At 39.3% G+C, this 16,058-nt stretch overlaps 3 protein-coding genes across 3 annotated transcripts in view; 1 reads left to right on the top strand and 2 right to left on the bottom strand.

Annotated features, from left to right (window-relative positions):
* LOC134795389 (uncharacterized) overlaps positions 1-5,587 on the bottom strand; it is a 39,582-nt gene extending 33,995 nt beyond the window's left edge. Inside the window, exons 1-3 of the mRNA XM_063767222.1 lie at positions 5,234-5,587; positions 3,862-3,980; positions 3,238-3,378 (exon numbers count right to left, since the gene is read on the bottom strand). Of these exons, the coding sequence (XP_063623292.1) occupies positions 3,238-3,378; positions 3,862-3,980; positions 5,234-5,387 (414 nt within the window). The 5' untranslated portion in view covers positions 5,388-5,587. The remainder of the gene's footprint in view (positions 1-3,237; positions 3,379-3,861; positions 3,981-5,233) is intronic.
* A 409-nt stretch (positions 5,588-5,996) lies between these two features.
* Positions 5,997-10,854, top strand: LOC134795383 (proteasome subunit alpha type-6-like). Its single transcript, XM_063767217.1, has 6 exons — positions 5,997-6,197; positions 6,520-6,696; positions 6,894-7,049; positions 8,055-8,257; positions 10,246-10,316; positions 10,729-10,854. The coding sequence occupies exons 1-6, from the start codon at positions 6,122-6,124 to the stop codon at positions 10,784-10,786; spliced, it is 741 nt and encodes a 246-aa protein (XP_063623287.1). The 5' UTR covers positions 5,997-6,121; the 3' UTR covers positions 10,787-10,854.
* Positions 10,855-11,117: 263 nt separating this feature from the next.
* On the bottom strand, positions 11,118-13,576 carry LOC134795378 (uncharacterized). The gene is made up of 4 exons (XM_063767211.1): positions 13,264-13,576; positions 12,658-12,932; positions 12,194-12,355; positions 11,118-11,848 (listed from the first exon to the last, which is right to left on the bottom strand). The coding sequence occupies exons 1-4, from the start codon at positions 13,322-13,324 to the stop codon at positions 11,120-11,122; spliced, it is 1,227 nt and encodes a 408-aa protein (XP_063623281.1). The 5' UTR covers positions 13,325-13,576; the 3' UTR covers positions 11,118-11,119.
* Between the last annotated feature and the right edge of the window lie 2,482 nt (positions 13,577-16,058).

Genomic DNA, 16,058 nt, shown 5'->3' with positions numbered 1-16,058 from the left:
CGTGACATTTTCCAGGTAAACAGGAAACACATGAGTGGAAATAACCGTCAAAAAGGTTATACCAATTAGCGCTCAATTTTATAATTTACATTGTCAGTAAAATTTATACCTAAAAATGTATATTTCATACAGTCAAGAAATTTTATTTATGTACAATTTCATACCTCGTCACAGTGGCCGTCAATATGAAATCCGCCGATCTTATATCATTGACACTGACAAGTTTGTAAGTAGGTATTTTAGTCACCTACATACTTCATCGTTTCATAGTCTAAAATTCCCACGGCTGAGGACAAGTTTAGGGTCTTAAGGGGTCATTAGTAGATGTCATTACCGGATAATGAGCGGGCGCAATTTGGTCGGATTGGAGCGACGAATGGTTTTTGCCGGTAGCCCTTGAGCACCCGGAACTGTTAAGAATGAGCTTGCAAGTTTGTAGCTCCACGAATAACTGGTGAATTGTTTAAAATTCGGTTACACAAAAACACTAACCATGTCGGTGTAGAATACTAGATTCACTGGTAGAAAAAATCTATGGAGCGGTTCAGTCCGCTTTTTGTATACAAAATTTGTGAAAATACAAATAGTATTACCTAATCGGCGACAAACATATCTTAGATTCTTCGATTAAAACAGTAATTGGAACAAACGTAATTACAACAAAAAGGATGTTTTATTTCGGAAATCGTTCATTTACCTGTCCCTTAGGTTAGGGGGTGGGGTGGAATGGAATATGAACCTTATGAATAGTATGGGAGTACCTCGAATGAACAGAAACTTTTAGACGTTGTAGGAATATATGGAATCGATTTGAGGCATCTCTATTCGTCGTCTTGCCATTTCTATCAAGTTTTCTAAGGCTTTTCGTGTTTGACGATAATCTTAAAGACATCTAACTGGGTAAAATAGTTGTAATAAAGATTGTTCCACGTGTCGCCATTTCTGTCTTGTGGGAACCGGAGACAATCGGTAATCGAGCGAGAAAAGGCCCACGCCTGATTACACACCAGCTCGTAATTACTAAACACCTACGTGTTGTCATTAACCCGTTCAGGCGTTCAATGCTGATCGATCGCCTTTCATATTGTATGCTTGTTACCTTTGTTACTTTAGTTTAGAAGTTAGACCTGGAGAAGGGTAAAATAAAATGTAACCTCGTCTCAGAATGCCAACGGCAATCCTCATTCAGGAAGAGATTCTAGTTTAATTTTGTTTTGAATGTAAACGTTTGCACGTTTCCTAATGGTATAACGAAGTTACTGCTACTGTCATCGACACTGGAACGCTGTTCAAGAAAAAAATGGCATGAAAATATGTATTTCGTTCGTAGCCATGAACGGGTTAGAAGTTACACAGGCTTAGTGGTCTGAAAGTTACACCCTTTTAGCTTAACACGAGTCTTGTAATTACTTATTGTTGCGGAGCAATCACGGTAATGGGATTCTTTGAACAGCTCTGCGACTGAAAGGCGTAAGTATTTGACGGTATTCGCCTGTTAAGTTTACATTTTGGGTAAGTAGGGTAAATTAAATTAGCTCGCGGCGGAAGGGTCAATGCACCTGATTATCGCCGGTCATATCAACCCTAACGCAGTGAAAAGCGTTAACGTATTTAATTTTCGTTTCGTGAAGAAATTGATTTAGAAAATATGTTTACATGTGAAATTTTTAAATCTCAGACATGACAGCATCTGATTTATGAAACTCTGACTTGATGATAAATTAACATAACAGAATTAGTGAGAAAAAATCGACGGATTAGTTGTAAAAACATATAACTTTTTCCTTTCTGATTGCGAAATGATAATATCAGTAATCGACAACAGTTTAATCGTCTACTAAAAGTTTATTGAACCCATTTACTGGTTTTGAACTACATAGTGGGTAAATCCATTAAACTCATTTATGAAAGTTCATAAAACGCGTCGTCATCAAAGTACCTATTGTTTGAGTGGTTCGGAGTAAGTATTCAAATTGAATAGAGCCATATTTTGTACGACAAAGGCCGGAAAGTAAGGAGCAACCCATGGTAGTATTGTATTGTAGGTTGACACTATACTCACGAGTCAAGCAACCCACTTTCGAAAAATGAAAAATAATAAGACATACCTATATCGAAAAAATCTATTTAGAATAATAGAATGACATAAAAATATCAACATGAAAGAGTTTGAACATAGGCAACTTTAGTTCCATAAAACTACCGAACGATAGTCCAATACTGTAACTATGGCCCACAAGTTCAATATAGCTAGTTTTTTTTAGCATTAGAAAGAACTTGAAAGAAGGTAAGCGATCTTGACATGTCTTTCAATTGAAAAACGGTTTAAAAAAAATCAATAACTATTACTTATGAAAGCAGAAGAATATAAATGATCGTATTAGATTCATAATTGTTACATATTTGACGTAACTTATTTTTAAAATGTGTTTTTCAATTAAAAGACACATCAAGATTGTTTAGGTACCTTATTTCTAATGCTAAAAAAAACGAACTATAGATAAAACCAATGATCTTTTCGGTCTTGTCTAATTTTTTCCTCCATTTATAAAAATATTTTGCCTTAAACTGAAACAACAAAATTCATATAATAGTTACACCTTAACGAAGATAGTAGAGTGTAGAGTTCATTTTGGACCATAGTTGAGCGTTTTTTTATTTTAGTTTAAAATGGTGGTTTTACTGTTATTTACGTATAGCAGATCTTGTAAACTAACGCTATGTATATATGTATGTTTTATCGACTTAAGCGCGATCTTTTTCTACGTCTATGACTCTCGAGTCTAAAGACTCTCCAACAAAAGTTAGGTAATGTACCTAATTACCTATAATTTTTTTAAGTCCATCCGTTGCAGTGGGCTTACCTTTTAACGATTTGTACGTTAAGCCCATAAACTATAAAGTATCAGGACTGTTGTCAATGAAAGATCTAAAGTACTGCCAACGATAACAACATCGTCTAATCTTGATGTCAGGAACTAAATTCAGATGAAGTCAAAGGAAGATAAACAATAAACATAGAAACAAATCGCTTACGGATAGTGTATATGTTTTACAAAAAATAAATATTTTACGGATGGCGCGTTTACGACATTTGTAGCATATAGTGCTGTAGGCACGTTTGGTTTTGGCAAAGGTAGCATAGCAGACCTGAAAAAGGTACCTACTCACCATTTTGGCAAGCATGGCTTGGTTTTGGCAAAGTTAGCATTCGAGGGACCTGAAAAGGGTACTCACCATTTTGGCAAGCATGGCATCCATAACAGGCTGGTGCGTAGAAGCCAGGGCGGAGCGTATAGTGGCCGCGTTGGCGACGCATTGAGCCATGCAGCGCTGGAGACCCGCCGCTTGCTTTACCAAGTGAGCACTCAATGGGACCTGAACAAAGAAATTAAAATTAATTGTGGAAGTAAAGGTAAGGCTCTGGAACAGACTTTAATGGGTGATTTTAAATCATACTTCTACTATAGTGGATCGGAGACAATCGAGAACAGCCGGTGTCGCGAAAATCTTTTTAGTTCATTTTATTTCTGGAATAAGTTCTCTCTGAAGATAGAAGAGTAGCTGAGCTGAGTGATAAGGCGTGTGGCTTTCAAATATCATGGGTTCAAACACTTCTTATCACCAGCTCATATTGAAGTCATTGGCTTCAAGTAACTTATGTATAATATGTTAGTATGTGTATGTACGAAATATTCGAGGATACTTAGATTTACCAATTAGGCTTGTCAGTAAATGAAAATATTGTGAGAAAACTTGCATATGTCTGCAAACAAGTTCAAAGCTGTGCCAATTGCCAATCCACCGCCTGTGCCCAGCAACGGGCATGAGTGATAATGATGACCAAGTTCCAAAACTTACCTCATCACTACCAGTGGAAGTGGTGCCTGCTCCACGTAACACTGTTTCCAGGACATGGGCGTGCTGTGAGACATAGTCCAGGCAGCGGCGCAGCTCCGCTACCTCGCGCCGTTGTCGGTCTGTACACAAATCATAATTATTAGATAATTAAATTTGCGAAAGATACATAATTTATTATGAAAAGTAAATATCAACACTCATTCTTTTCTGTCATATTTCCATATACATTGACAGTTCAACACAAATATGTAGACTACTGAGACAAATATGTCGGATTTGTGACCTTTCTAATCTTCCTATTGATGTAGTCATAGTCAGACAAATATAGACATGTACCAAGAAAGATAATTCATCATCATCATCATTTCAGCCTATATACGTCCCACTGCTGGGCACAGGCCTCCTCTCATGCGCGAGAGGGCTTGGGCTATAGTCCCCACGCTAGCCCAATGCGGATTGGGGACTTCGCATACACCTTAAAAAGATAATTAAAAAACTTTAATCCCAGAGAAAGTATAAATTTTTTTTAACTAATGTTGCTAACTACCTTGTTTGTGACAATTTTGTAAATATCTTTCTGCTAGATATTACAAGACTCATTTAAAATGTAACTCAATGCAAGCAACTCAGGTTTTTCAAGCTACACACTAGAATACATTCATACACATTTTTTAGGGTTCCGTACCCAAAGGGTAATACGGGACACTATTACTAAGACTTCGCTGTCCATCCGTCCATCCATCCGTCTGTCACCAGGCTGTATCTCACGAACCGTGATAGCTAGACAGTTGAAATTTTCACAGATGATGTATTTCTGTTGCCGCTATAACAACAAATACTAAAAAGTACGGAACCCTTGGTGGGCGAGTCCGGCTCGCACTTGTCCGGTTTTTTTGTGTTTGTGTCCATGTCTACCACTAACAATATTGTGTTCACATTTTGTTAGGGGTCCACTAACATTTAAGCGTTTATTTTATCTACAGGAAAATATCTACCAATTGTAATGTAACAGTAAAGTTTGTTTTTGAGGTAGTAAGAGCCACAAAAAATATTTACGAACTATAAATATACACTATTTCACAGTTGTAGTAAGCAAAACCCTTTATCTATTATTCTAAATCAATAGAAATTTTTACTAGAATTGCATGCAGTTTAACTGAAATAAAAATTCCCATGTAGCATCAATAAACCTAGTAAATATTAAGAACTAAGGAGCAAATTATACATAATTTACAAATTGACAAAATTAGTTAACGCTAAAAAACAATGTTAATGCTATGCAAATATAATTCCTAAATACTGATAGTGCGGCGAGCTAGTGATAACGTGCGACGAATGTTATTGCAATATGGGGACCAAAACAGGGTCTGACCATGGTATTCGTAGATCCTTTGCGTACGGCGCCTGTAGCGTTCCTCCTGGAGCTGCCGCTCCGCCTGGGCTGCTTTGCCTTGCGCCTCCAGGACGTCCAGGAACGAAGACAACAAAGATTTACGCTCCGTCGAGGTTGTAACGGTTTCTTGCATTTTGCCGTCAAGTTACTACGTTTACAGCACTCACAAAAATATGTATTTACTACTAGCGTCTAAGTAAATATAAGTTGTACCTATTTTATTTGATAATCAGGAAAATAAACGAAATTAGACTACGAAACAAAATCCAAATCAAAACTCAAAATCACACAACCTTCCCGTCAACCGCCCAAACTTCAACTGAGGACATAGACAAGACACTCAAGACAGAGCGAGTGAAGTCCGAAATCAAATCGGATTAACGGATTGTTTGTCAAAAATGATACCATGTAAGAAAAATTAATTTCACGATGTTACTTTTTACAGGCATTCATAATAAAAATTATCTAATAAAAATATATTCTATTTAAACGATTTACATTTACAATATATTGTATATATATTGTATTTACAATTAACGTCAATAACATTATTATAATAAATTATTTAGTAACATAAAATTACGTTTTGGAGGTTTTGGAGCATACCCTCAGCATAATAGGCTTGTTTTCATTGCCGCGTTCCTCTGTATAGGCCAGTGATTGGTCGGCCTACTGTATTGTTAGCATACTAATTTTACTATTGGTTAGTCAGCTGTCATGAGTAGGCACTCTCATGGCACTTTGTAAACCGGCGATGAGAAAGGAAAATTGAAGCGTTTCGTTTGTCATTGCAAAGCGGCTGTCAAACAAAAAGTAATTTTGCCTAAAAACTGTACATATTAGAAAGAAAATTGTTATAAAAACATAATGGCACGCGAAAGCAGCGCAGGTTTTGATAGGCACATTACTATCTTCTCCCCGGAAGGAAGACTTTATCAAGTTGGTAAGTATATCAACTTTTCAGTCTACAACCTGGATGGACACTTTTTACTCTAGTCTGGTATATAATACACCCTGCAGCGTTTTCTTCCTCGTCGTAGTCAATAAAGTATTAAAATAATTTATCCAAATACTCTACAATGTGATCCTACCGGTGTATCTTATGTTTTTGAATATATTATAAGCTGACTTGCAGGTTATTAGATTGCGCCAGCAAAGTCCGATTTCTTGACAGTGCTTACTTAGTTCTAGATTCAATTAATCGATAATGTCTGCCTAATTATGTTGCCCAGATTATAAAACTTACAACAAATTATATGTTTCAGAGTATGCATTGAAAGCAATCAACCAGGGCGGTTTAACGTCCGTGGCGCTACGCGGCACTGATGCGGCGGTGGTGGCGGCGCAACGCAAGGTTCCTGACCGCCTGCTGGATCCTGCCTCCGTCACACACCTGTTTGGTCTTACTGAGAAAATTGGATGTGTTATGACTGGCATGATTGGTGAGGAGATCATGCCTAGATATTATACTATTGTTTACTCATACCATACTAAATATATGGTGTAACTAACTATTTGACCACTTTTGCAGCTATAAAATAAATATGTTATAAAATGCTGACTGTACCATATTCAATTATTTGTTTTCTAAGCCTAATTAATGTTCTTCCCTGCTCAAGCCTATAATTCCATGTTGCAGCGGACAGCAAGTCCCAAGTGCAGCGCGCCCGCTACGAGGCAGCGAACTGGCGCTACAAATATGGCTGCGACGTCCCAGCTGCCACACTCTGTCGCCGCATCGCTGACATCAGTCAGGTGTATACGCAAAACGCGGAGATGCGACCCCTCGGCTGCAGTAAGTATCTTAAAGCTGCCCAACATAACTGTATTTCAGGTGTCAGCAACGCCCATGTGCAGCTAACTGGTGCTACAAATATGTCTGTGAATGACTGCAATGCTCAGCAGTCAAGTAGCTGACATCAAACAGGTGTACACTAAAAACGCGGAAATATGACTGCTTGGCTGCAGTAAGTAGTTTAAAACAGTGTGACACCATCAACTCCAGCAAAAGTTACCTCTGTGTCCCTGTGTGCTTGTTTTCAAATTTTGAAATACTGAGAATTATGAGGTTTAAGTTAACGGGACTTTTGTATGAGGTGAGGTGGTTAACTGGAATTAAATGTTTAATATAACTTTGTTAAAGCAAGGAATAGAATGGGGTATTTGATGTAATTAAAATAAATTATTTTACACCATGCAAGAAATAAAGCACCAGAAGATTAATAGAGAAATGTAGAGAGCAGTTATTTTTAGACACAACTTCTATTATAAAACCCTTATAAAACTATAAAGAGTAGGTAATTTGATTGTGATGTCACATACTAGTACTGCCCTCCTAAGCCGAATAGCGGTATCTCAAAAACAAATGAACGTTGAAAATGGAATTTTCAGATAAAGAATGTAAGGTATATGTTTGCATTAAATTTTTATTTGAGATACTGCTATTCGGCTTAGGAGGGCAGAGTATTTCATATAAATTACATAGTAGTAAATTGTTTTGACAGTTCGAAGAAAGAAATTGATTAGACTAGTTGTCAAATACCCTATTGTGAGTAAATCAAGGCGGTCAGACATGAAACATCTTAGACAATGTGCGATATTATGTTACTAAACTTTGCAGATCTATGTCAATTTATATATAGGCCCTTTATTTTAAGTTTATTTATAGATAGTTTATATTATTATTTTTAAGCTTATTTAATGTTTTATGTTTAAATTTATGTGTTTTAATAAATCTTCTTTATATGTTAGATAAGAATTTAAAGCTACACATTTCTTAAACCTTCATCTATCCCCTTAGGCATGATGCTGATCGCCTACGACCCTGAGACCGGCCCAGTGGTCTACAAGACTGACCCATCAGGCTACTACTGCTCATACAAGGCGTGTGCAGCCGGCGCCAAGGCCACGGACGCGGGCGCATATCTCGAGAAGAAGCTGAAGAAGAGAGCTGATCTGCCCACAGATGATACAATTCAACTGGCCATTGCCTGTCTTAGCCAGGTCAGTTTCTATGAATATACGAAGACTACCTTGCTCTGGCCCAGTAGTGTTCAAGACTGATTGATTTCCTTATTTCTTTAAATTGAAACAACCGATTTGCAAGACCTAAGTGATCCCATAAGAGCTGCGTGAACAAAGTTTTGTACGAAGCTCTAAAAACGAAATTATAGTGGAGTTATTCATAAACGCGTTACTGGCCTGAGTTAGCTCTGAATCATTTCTCTTTATCTGTCATTTTGACTTATGTATTTGTAAGAAAGGGATAAAACCTAATTTAACTAAATCAGGCCCGTAAAGTTTTATGAATAAGGGGGTAAGTCTACCACTTATCTTGGGTGGTTGATAAAGGAGTAGTGGAGTGATTTTACAGTAGAAGATATTTGAGTTTTTTTTTTTTTAAATTTAATAAGAAACAAATAAACTTATTACTACGTATAAATGACATGCATATGTACTAGTATGTGTGACGAGATATGCGAGGAAATCTTAATTTAGGTGGTCATACAGGTGTTTTTTATTTTAAAGAAGAAAAACTATTTTTTTAAACAATCTTAGTGAGCTGCTGAATATGTCTACGTTTTGGCACTTTACATTGTACAACCTACATGTGCGTTTAATGTATGAGTGCTGCGCATGTTTAGTTCTGCTGCTTTTGATACTAAATAACATTTTATTTCGACAACTACGTTCTGTTCTGCGGGGTACGCGTAAATCTATCTTTTCTAAAAGTTCAGGGGCATCTACTAAATTATTGAATATTTTGTATAAGAAAATTAAATCAGTACAGGAGCGTCTTATGGAAAGAGATTGAAGATTGTAACTGGCTAAGGAGGAGGCGTAACTTTCGATCAAAGACATATGTAACTTCGTATAAGACGAATAAAGTCTAAGGAAAAAACGTGCCTCAGATTTCAAGTAAAAGTCATTCTCGAATAGATGGCGCACACACCTTTAGCCTATTCTCGGCTAGATGGCGTGACGACACCGTTTCATATTTAACAATTTTAACACATAGATATCAGTGAATGAACATGGATCAAAATGATATAAAAATAACAAAATCATTTTATCCATATATATACATTTTTTGATAACTTTATACGTTTTCATTTTGAGTTTTAGTCGTGTGTCGATAGATGGCAGTAAATTTACAGTGACTACAAAATTTACAATGACAGGACCCCTCTATACTATCTATTCTTTTTGCTTTCGATATTTCTACCTTTTTGAAGTTGAGTTGAGTTGTTGTTGAGTTTTGGGACTGAAACCAGATATATAATTTATAAACTACTAGCTTCTGCCCGCGACTTCGTCTGCGCGGAATGATGATGATGATTGATAAAAAACCGGCCAAGTGTGAGTCGGACTCGCGCACGAAGGGTACCATTACGCAAAAAACGGCAAAAAATCACTTGTTGTATGGAAGCTCCACTAGCTTTTCTAGGCTAGGCTAGGCTTATTCTATTTAGTTTTTAGTATGGTATGGCAACAGAAATACATCATCTGTGAAAATTTCAACTGCCTAGCTGTCATGGTTCATGAGATACAGCCTGGTGACAGACAGACGGACAGCGGAGTCTTAGTAATAGGGTCCCGTTTTTACCCTTTGGGTTCGGAACCCTAAAAAGTATTGTATGTTCATGCCAAATATCATCAAAATCGGTTCAGCAGTTTAAGTGTGAAGAGGTAGCAGATAGACAGAGTTACTTTCACATTTATAATATTGGTACATAACATTATTTTATTTTGTCTGTTTTATGTAAAGATTCCGTCACACGCGCGTTTTCCGGGCGGGGCGTGAGCGTTTTATATGTAAAAGCGGCGCGCCCCGATCACGCACGGCCCGGAAAACGCGGCTGTGTGAGGAAGCCTTAAACCTGTTTATGTGCAATAAGTTGACATACATACATAATAGGAATACAATCTTTACTAATACAAATCACCTCCATTTCCATGCCAATGCTAATACATACACTATTCTGTTGCAGGTGCTTTCGGTGGACTTCAGGGCGAATGAGATTGAGGTTGGCATCGTCACTAAGGAGAACCCCAACTTCCAGTAAGTAATTCTTTATGTGTCTTGTTTCAAGTGGGAATATATGGCCCATGACAGACTACAGTGGAAAGAGCTAGAAGAGGCTTTTGCCGAGCGGCAAGTTAAGAGATATACTCTGTCTCTTACCACAGAATAAATAATAGTACTACCGCGTCTACCGTTTACCGTCCCTGTCTAATGCATGGCACTATCCCTATCAGCTATTTAGGGTTGTCAAAATTCAATTCATTTCCTTATCTGTGGTGGTGCACGCAAAGGGACTTCAAGTTGTGTCAACCCTAATAATTGCTCGGAGCAATGCTGAGCTGAACGGAGCCGAGAATGCCCGAAGGCAGGAGGGCACAAATGGTCATTGAAATGTAACCTGCAACTTCGCCATCTGTCTTGGAATTAATTTATAAATTGCTTGTTACAGCGTGCTCTCAGAGGGCGAGATCGAGAGACACCTGACGGCCATCGCCGAGAAGGATTAAGGTCTGGTTATGGTTATATTACAATAAAACATCTATACTGTAATGATATTTTTAATAAAACACTTCTTTCAATATCTTTTTTCATTAGACAAATATTCGCAAAATAGTGACATTCCTACAAAAATTGGTTATCAATGACTAGTACCTAGTACCTACTCTTCAATGCCAAATTGCCAATGAAACTTATCTATGTATCCAAATATATACAAACGTTAAGATTATGGTTAATTCACTACCTACTATAATAAGGCGTTTCTGATGTCTGGTCCTAATTATTATCGGTCAGAGAGGATTATATTGAAATGCAGTTTATTACCTATATTTGTATGTAACTTACACATTAGGATCAATTGTTAACAAACCATCGATTCCTTTAGGAACGTTCGCTATTACCGCCTTGGGCATCTCAGTAACCACATTACTGAAGTCGTGTACATTACAACAGAACACTAATCCATACACGGGACTCTCATAATTCCGGTTACGTAGAAGAGATTTTAACCAAGATGCTCGCGCGCACATACTTTCGCAAAACACTGAAGAACGAATCTCGCTCACAGCTACAAAGGGATCGTTCAAAACTACAATAGCGATAGCCTTATTCTGACTAGGATCATGGACTAATGTCCACAAATACTTGGGAACGGGAAAGCGTCCAGGTTTCAAAAATAATTCGACTCGTTTAGAATCAGCACGGAACGACATGATATCGTGCGTTCCTGTCCAAACGTCAAGCTGAGAATTATTTGTTCTAGCGTAACGTAGAACCTCGGAAACATCCTTATGTAAATGCCTTAAGTTTCCATGTGCAATACCTCGCCAGGCTGCAATACGATTCGAAGGGAAATCCGCTACACGCATATCTTGATCATCGAAGTAATGTGGGGATAGAAGAGTGGCCGAGGTAAGTTCCTGGTCGGAAAGCGAGACGGGGTCATGTCTGAGGATTTCTCTGACGCGCTTGTTGAGGCGTTTCTCGTCGGAGTATAGTTGGTCGGTGTCCGTGCGGGTGCGGGTGTCGAACATCTGATTGAAGTTGCCGAGGAGACTGCGTGGCGCGTCCTGAAATGTAATTAGTGATTTTTGAATATTGGTAGAGTCAGACCAAGATAAGTTGATTGGTACTGTAAGGCTAGCACAGGAGCGGCGCGACAATATCTCGCCCGCGAGATAGACTACCCGTCTTTGCAACTGTATTAATTAGAGAAAGACGGGTAGTTTGCTACACAAGAAAAAAACAGCGAGGCTAAAGTGCGTCAAAGGATGACGAAATTATGGGTTCTTCAAACAAATCGTTTTATTGGACCTCTACTATTATCGTGAAAAAGCGGCTTGCTTTCTTCGTAGTCAATGCGTACGGGGTGAGAAACTCGCACCATGTAAATGGGCCTTTAGGTTTGGAATTACCTGTTCTCTATGAGGTGGTAGCACGGGGCCGGTGGCGGCGGCTCGGGCCGCTAGTGGTATGGCGCGGTCGGAGTCGTAGCACAGCGCCGCTAGGTGGCGCGCGCCGCGAGCGCCTGGAGATTGGTAGGCGCGGCCCTGGTGCGGCGGCGTGCAGTGGTCCACCTGCCAATAGGTAAAACGTATTATAAATAAAATGTACCTACGACATAAAATATAAACACTTCAACCCGGCTCCACACAAGAGCGAGCATACGCGCGAGGCATTTTCCTCGCGCACAAAACGGCCAGTGTAGATGTGCCTCCGTCCTCCGAGGCGAGGAGAGGCGGCGCGCGCGAGGCATGTCTACACTGGCCGTTTTGTGCGTGAGGAAATTGCCTCGCGCGTATGCTCGCTCTGCGTTGACTCGGCTAATGACAGTTACGTTGAGCTCGTTGATACTTCGCAAAAGTATAATTACACTTACATGATGAAGCACATCCTCAAAGATATTCTCCTGGCAGCCCAACTCCAATAAATGTCGTAGCGTATTATCAATCTGCACTCGGTAACGGCCTCCCTCACACACGGCCAGCACTGTATGCTGCAGCGGCCAGGCCAGGAACTTGCTGCCACGGCAGACGAGCCCGAGTTGCTCGCCGGACGACAGCCGTATGGCGCCGGTGGTGGCGCGGTGCGAGGACACGAGAGGCATGTTGTCTGGAATACATTCTCGACACGATAGGTCGATTACGCAGCCAGCTGAAATATAAAATTATAAATCAGCCTCGAGATATCTATGTAAACGAAGGAGAGACACGGCAAAAGGCACGCCGTATTAAATCAAGTTATAGAAACATGTACCTAACGCAGAACCAAATTTGTCTCTATACCGATACTGTAGGTACCTAAGTACCTACATCACCTACGTAATATGTCACTATAGCCAAGTGGTGTAGGTACAAGAGATACTGTCACTAATTGTAATTATTTAAATATGAAATAAAGAGTAGTAACAAATATTTCAATAAGTAACTTCATTAGGGCGTCGGTAGCAAAATGGATTTATAGGAACTTTAAAGATTTCACTTACGATCAGAAAACGCTGCTATCTGCAGGCAAGCCAAAAGCACTATCCAACTTAGACTCCCCATCTTAGTTCACTATCCAGAACTCCGTAAAGCTCGAACACTGAGAAACTCGCAATAATCGTAGCTCCCGAGACACTGACGATGCGCAGTCCACTCCCGACCACTCGACCCCTTGATAACCCCCACCCTAAGTCAATGAACTAACGTACTATGTCATCAGTAAACCAATTCAGTTATCACCTTTTGGAACCATTCGAAAGTTCCATAATAAACAACTATTGTTTAAATCAAGGAATTAGTTAATAGGATTCAATGCTCTATTCACAAATGAAATGATATGTAACCAATTAAATTGTTGGAATTTGAACTTCACATAAAGGACACAAGAGTTAATTTACTTGCGTGTAAAATGTTTTCCTGTTTGTTTTTGTTTAGGCAGAAGGACGCCGCTAATGTTGTTTTCAAGATAAGTTTGTAATAATTAGGTCAATATTAATATGCTTATCACTATCGGATAGGTCCGTGAAAAATAGTTTAAAAAATCCTAACATGAACATTTCAAGACTATCAAAAGAACAGGTATGTAATTTTAGCAGAAACAAACGTAATAAGTAGGTAGTCTTTAACCTTTTGGACGCCAATGACTGATATATCCGCACCGTAGGTCCAACGCCAAAGACCGATTAATCCGTCACAAACCATAGAGCAACACCGACCTACGTGCATATGCATAAAGTTCAATTTCAGTTTTGACACTTCGGTGACGTGGCGTCCGCGTGACAGCTTTTTAGTTTGACACGGCGTCGAAAAGGTTGTTTCCAGACATCCAATATGACTTTGCAGCGGTCGGCAACAGGCGGCCCGCGAACCTCTCACCTGCGGCCCGCGAGCCTTCCTGGTTATTTTGTATATAATATTGACAAACGACAATGTCTAAATAATTCGGTAAAGTCATAATTATTAACAAAGTACGGCCCGCGTCAACTTCTTTAACTACTATGTAGCCTTTGGTTGCTAAAAGGTGCGACTGCTGGCTTAATGTATCGCAAATCACAACACATCGTCTCGTTTCTTTTCTGCAAATGATTGCGTTGATGAAGGCGTTTAAATCAATTAATGTCAAAAAAACTAATGACCTCTGGGGAGTCTCTGTCCATGCTGTCAAATCCTTAGTAGAAATTGTAGCGCCTGACTTGGTAGTTATATTTAACAACAGTGTTGATTGCGGCGAGTTTCCTGATCTAATGAAACATAGTAAAGTAATTCCTTTATTTAAATCTGGTAGCAGCTCTGACCCCACTAACTTTAGACCGATATCTGTGCTACCAACATTTAGCAAGATTTTTGAAAAATTAGTTCTTTCTCAATTAGTACGACATTTTAACGTTAATAATTTGATGCATAATAAGCAGTTTGGTTTTACACGGGGTCGCTCAACAACCGATGCTGGTGTTGAGCTAATTAAGCATATTTTCGATGCCTGGGAGGAGTCACGAGATGCTTTAGGTGTCTTCTGTGATTTATCTAAGGCCTTCGACTGTGTTTGTCATGAAACATTAATCAGGAAACTTTATTATTACGGAGTTAGAGGATCGGCACTGAATTTACTTAAGTCCTACTTAAATGGTAGAATACAAAGGGTCGATGTGAATGGACAGCGATCACCTGGGTCATTGGTCTCTATGGGTGTACCACAGGGGTCAATATTGGGGCCTTTCCTGTTCCTTATCTACATAAATGACTTGCCATTCCTTGTTAAGAGCGCTATTACATTTCGGCGTTGAGCGAGTTTAGGTATTTTACGCGCTGCGGCAGGCCGTGCGAGCTCAGTACGCCGATCCCTTCTACCACACTCGCACTACAATGATGGATTAAACATTCTTGATCCTTCGCGAAGCATATTGAAATCAACCATAACAACACTAACTGTACTTAACTTTTAAAGTTCTAAAACTGTTATTTGGTAAGTACGAAAATACTAAATGCAGTGCAAATGTACATAGGGGCTGTTCATAAATTACGTCATCTATTTTTGACGATTTTTGACCCCCCCCCCCCCCCACCCCCTACCCCTCAAATCATCCAAGAATCAAACTTCGGATGAATCTGTTTCCTCCTACGTCATGTTACCATCATCCGATGTCCAGACCCCTCCCCCCCCCCCCACTCCTCCCATTTGAAACGACGTAATTTATGAATAGCCCCATACTCGTACTTATGAAGGTATATTACTCGAAAGAAATTATAGGTACCTACTCGCTTATTTACATATTTCGTCATTGCATTTGGTACCTATAGGTTGTAAAGTTTGTATCAACGAGGGTTTAAAAACGAACTGGTACTGAGGATCTGATGATGATTAAGGTGGTCACGGATACCAATCAACCATGTAGTAACATGATTAGGCTCGTTTGATTCGTCTCAACAAGATCTTTGACACTGAAGATACACAGGGTCTGATGATGGAGCTGGAAGGTGGCCACGGGTACCAGTCTATCATGTAACTAAACAACTTCGTGTTTGGGCTCGTTTGATTCGTCTCAACAAGATCTTTGACACAAGACAGTACTCAGGGTCTGATGATGGAGCTGGAAGGTACCATTACCAATCAACCATGCAACTAAACCACATCGTGTTTAGGATCGTTTGATTCGTCTCAACAAGATCTTTGACACTAGGTGATACTCAGAGTCTGATGATGGAGCTGGAAGGTGGTCACCGGTACCAATCAACCATGCAACTAAACCACTTCGTGTTTAGGCTCGTTTTATTCGTTTCAACAAGATCTTTGACACAA

The sequence above is a fragment of the Cydia splendana genome, chromosome 12, assembly GCF_910591565.1.
Source record: "Cydia splendana chromosome 12, ilCydSple1.2, whole genome shotgun sequence".
In the NCBI taxonomy this organism is placed as follows: domain Eukaryota; kingdom Metazoa; phylum Arthropoda; class Insecta; order Lepidoptera; family Tortricidae; genus Cydia; species Cydia splendana.
Note: the sequence above shows the minus strand (reverse complement) of the source record. Positions and strands in the feature narration are given on the sequence as shown.

Excerpts from the sequence above, each read along its gene's own strand:
- LOC134795383 (XM_063767217.1), top strand. The coding sequence starts at position 6,122 with ATGGCACGCGAAAGCAGCGCAGGTTTTGATAGGCACATTACTATCTTC. Across the intron at positions 6,198-6,519 it reads AGGAAGACTTTATCAAGTTG|AGTATGCATTGAAAGCAATC; the intron begins GTAAGTATATCA and ends TATATGTTTCAG. Across the intron at positions 8,258-10,245 it reads CCATTGCCTGTCTTAGCCAG|GTGCTTTCGGTGGACTTCAG; the intron begins GTCAGTTTCTAT and ends ATTCTGTTGCAG.
- LOC134795378 (XM_063767211.1), bottom strand. The coding sequence starts at position 13,324 with ATGGGGAGTCTAAGTTGGATAGTGCTTTTGGCTTGCCTGCAGATAGCA. Across the intron at positions 12,356-12,657 it reads TTGAGGATGTGCTTCATCAT|GTGGACCACTGCACGCCGCC; the intron begins GTAAGTGTAATT and ends ACCTATTGGCAG. Across the intron at positions 11,849-12,193 it reads TACCACCTCATAGAGAACAG|GACGCGCCACGCAGTCTCCT; the intron begins GTAATTCCAAAC and ends ATTACATTTCAG.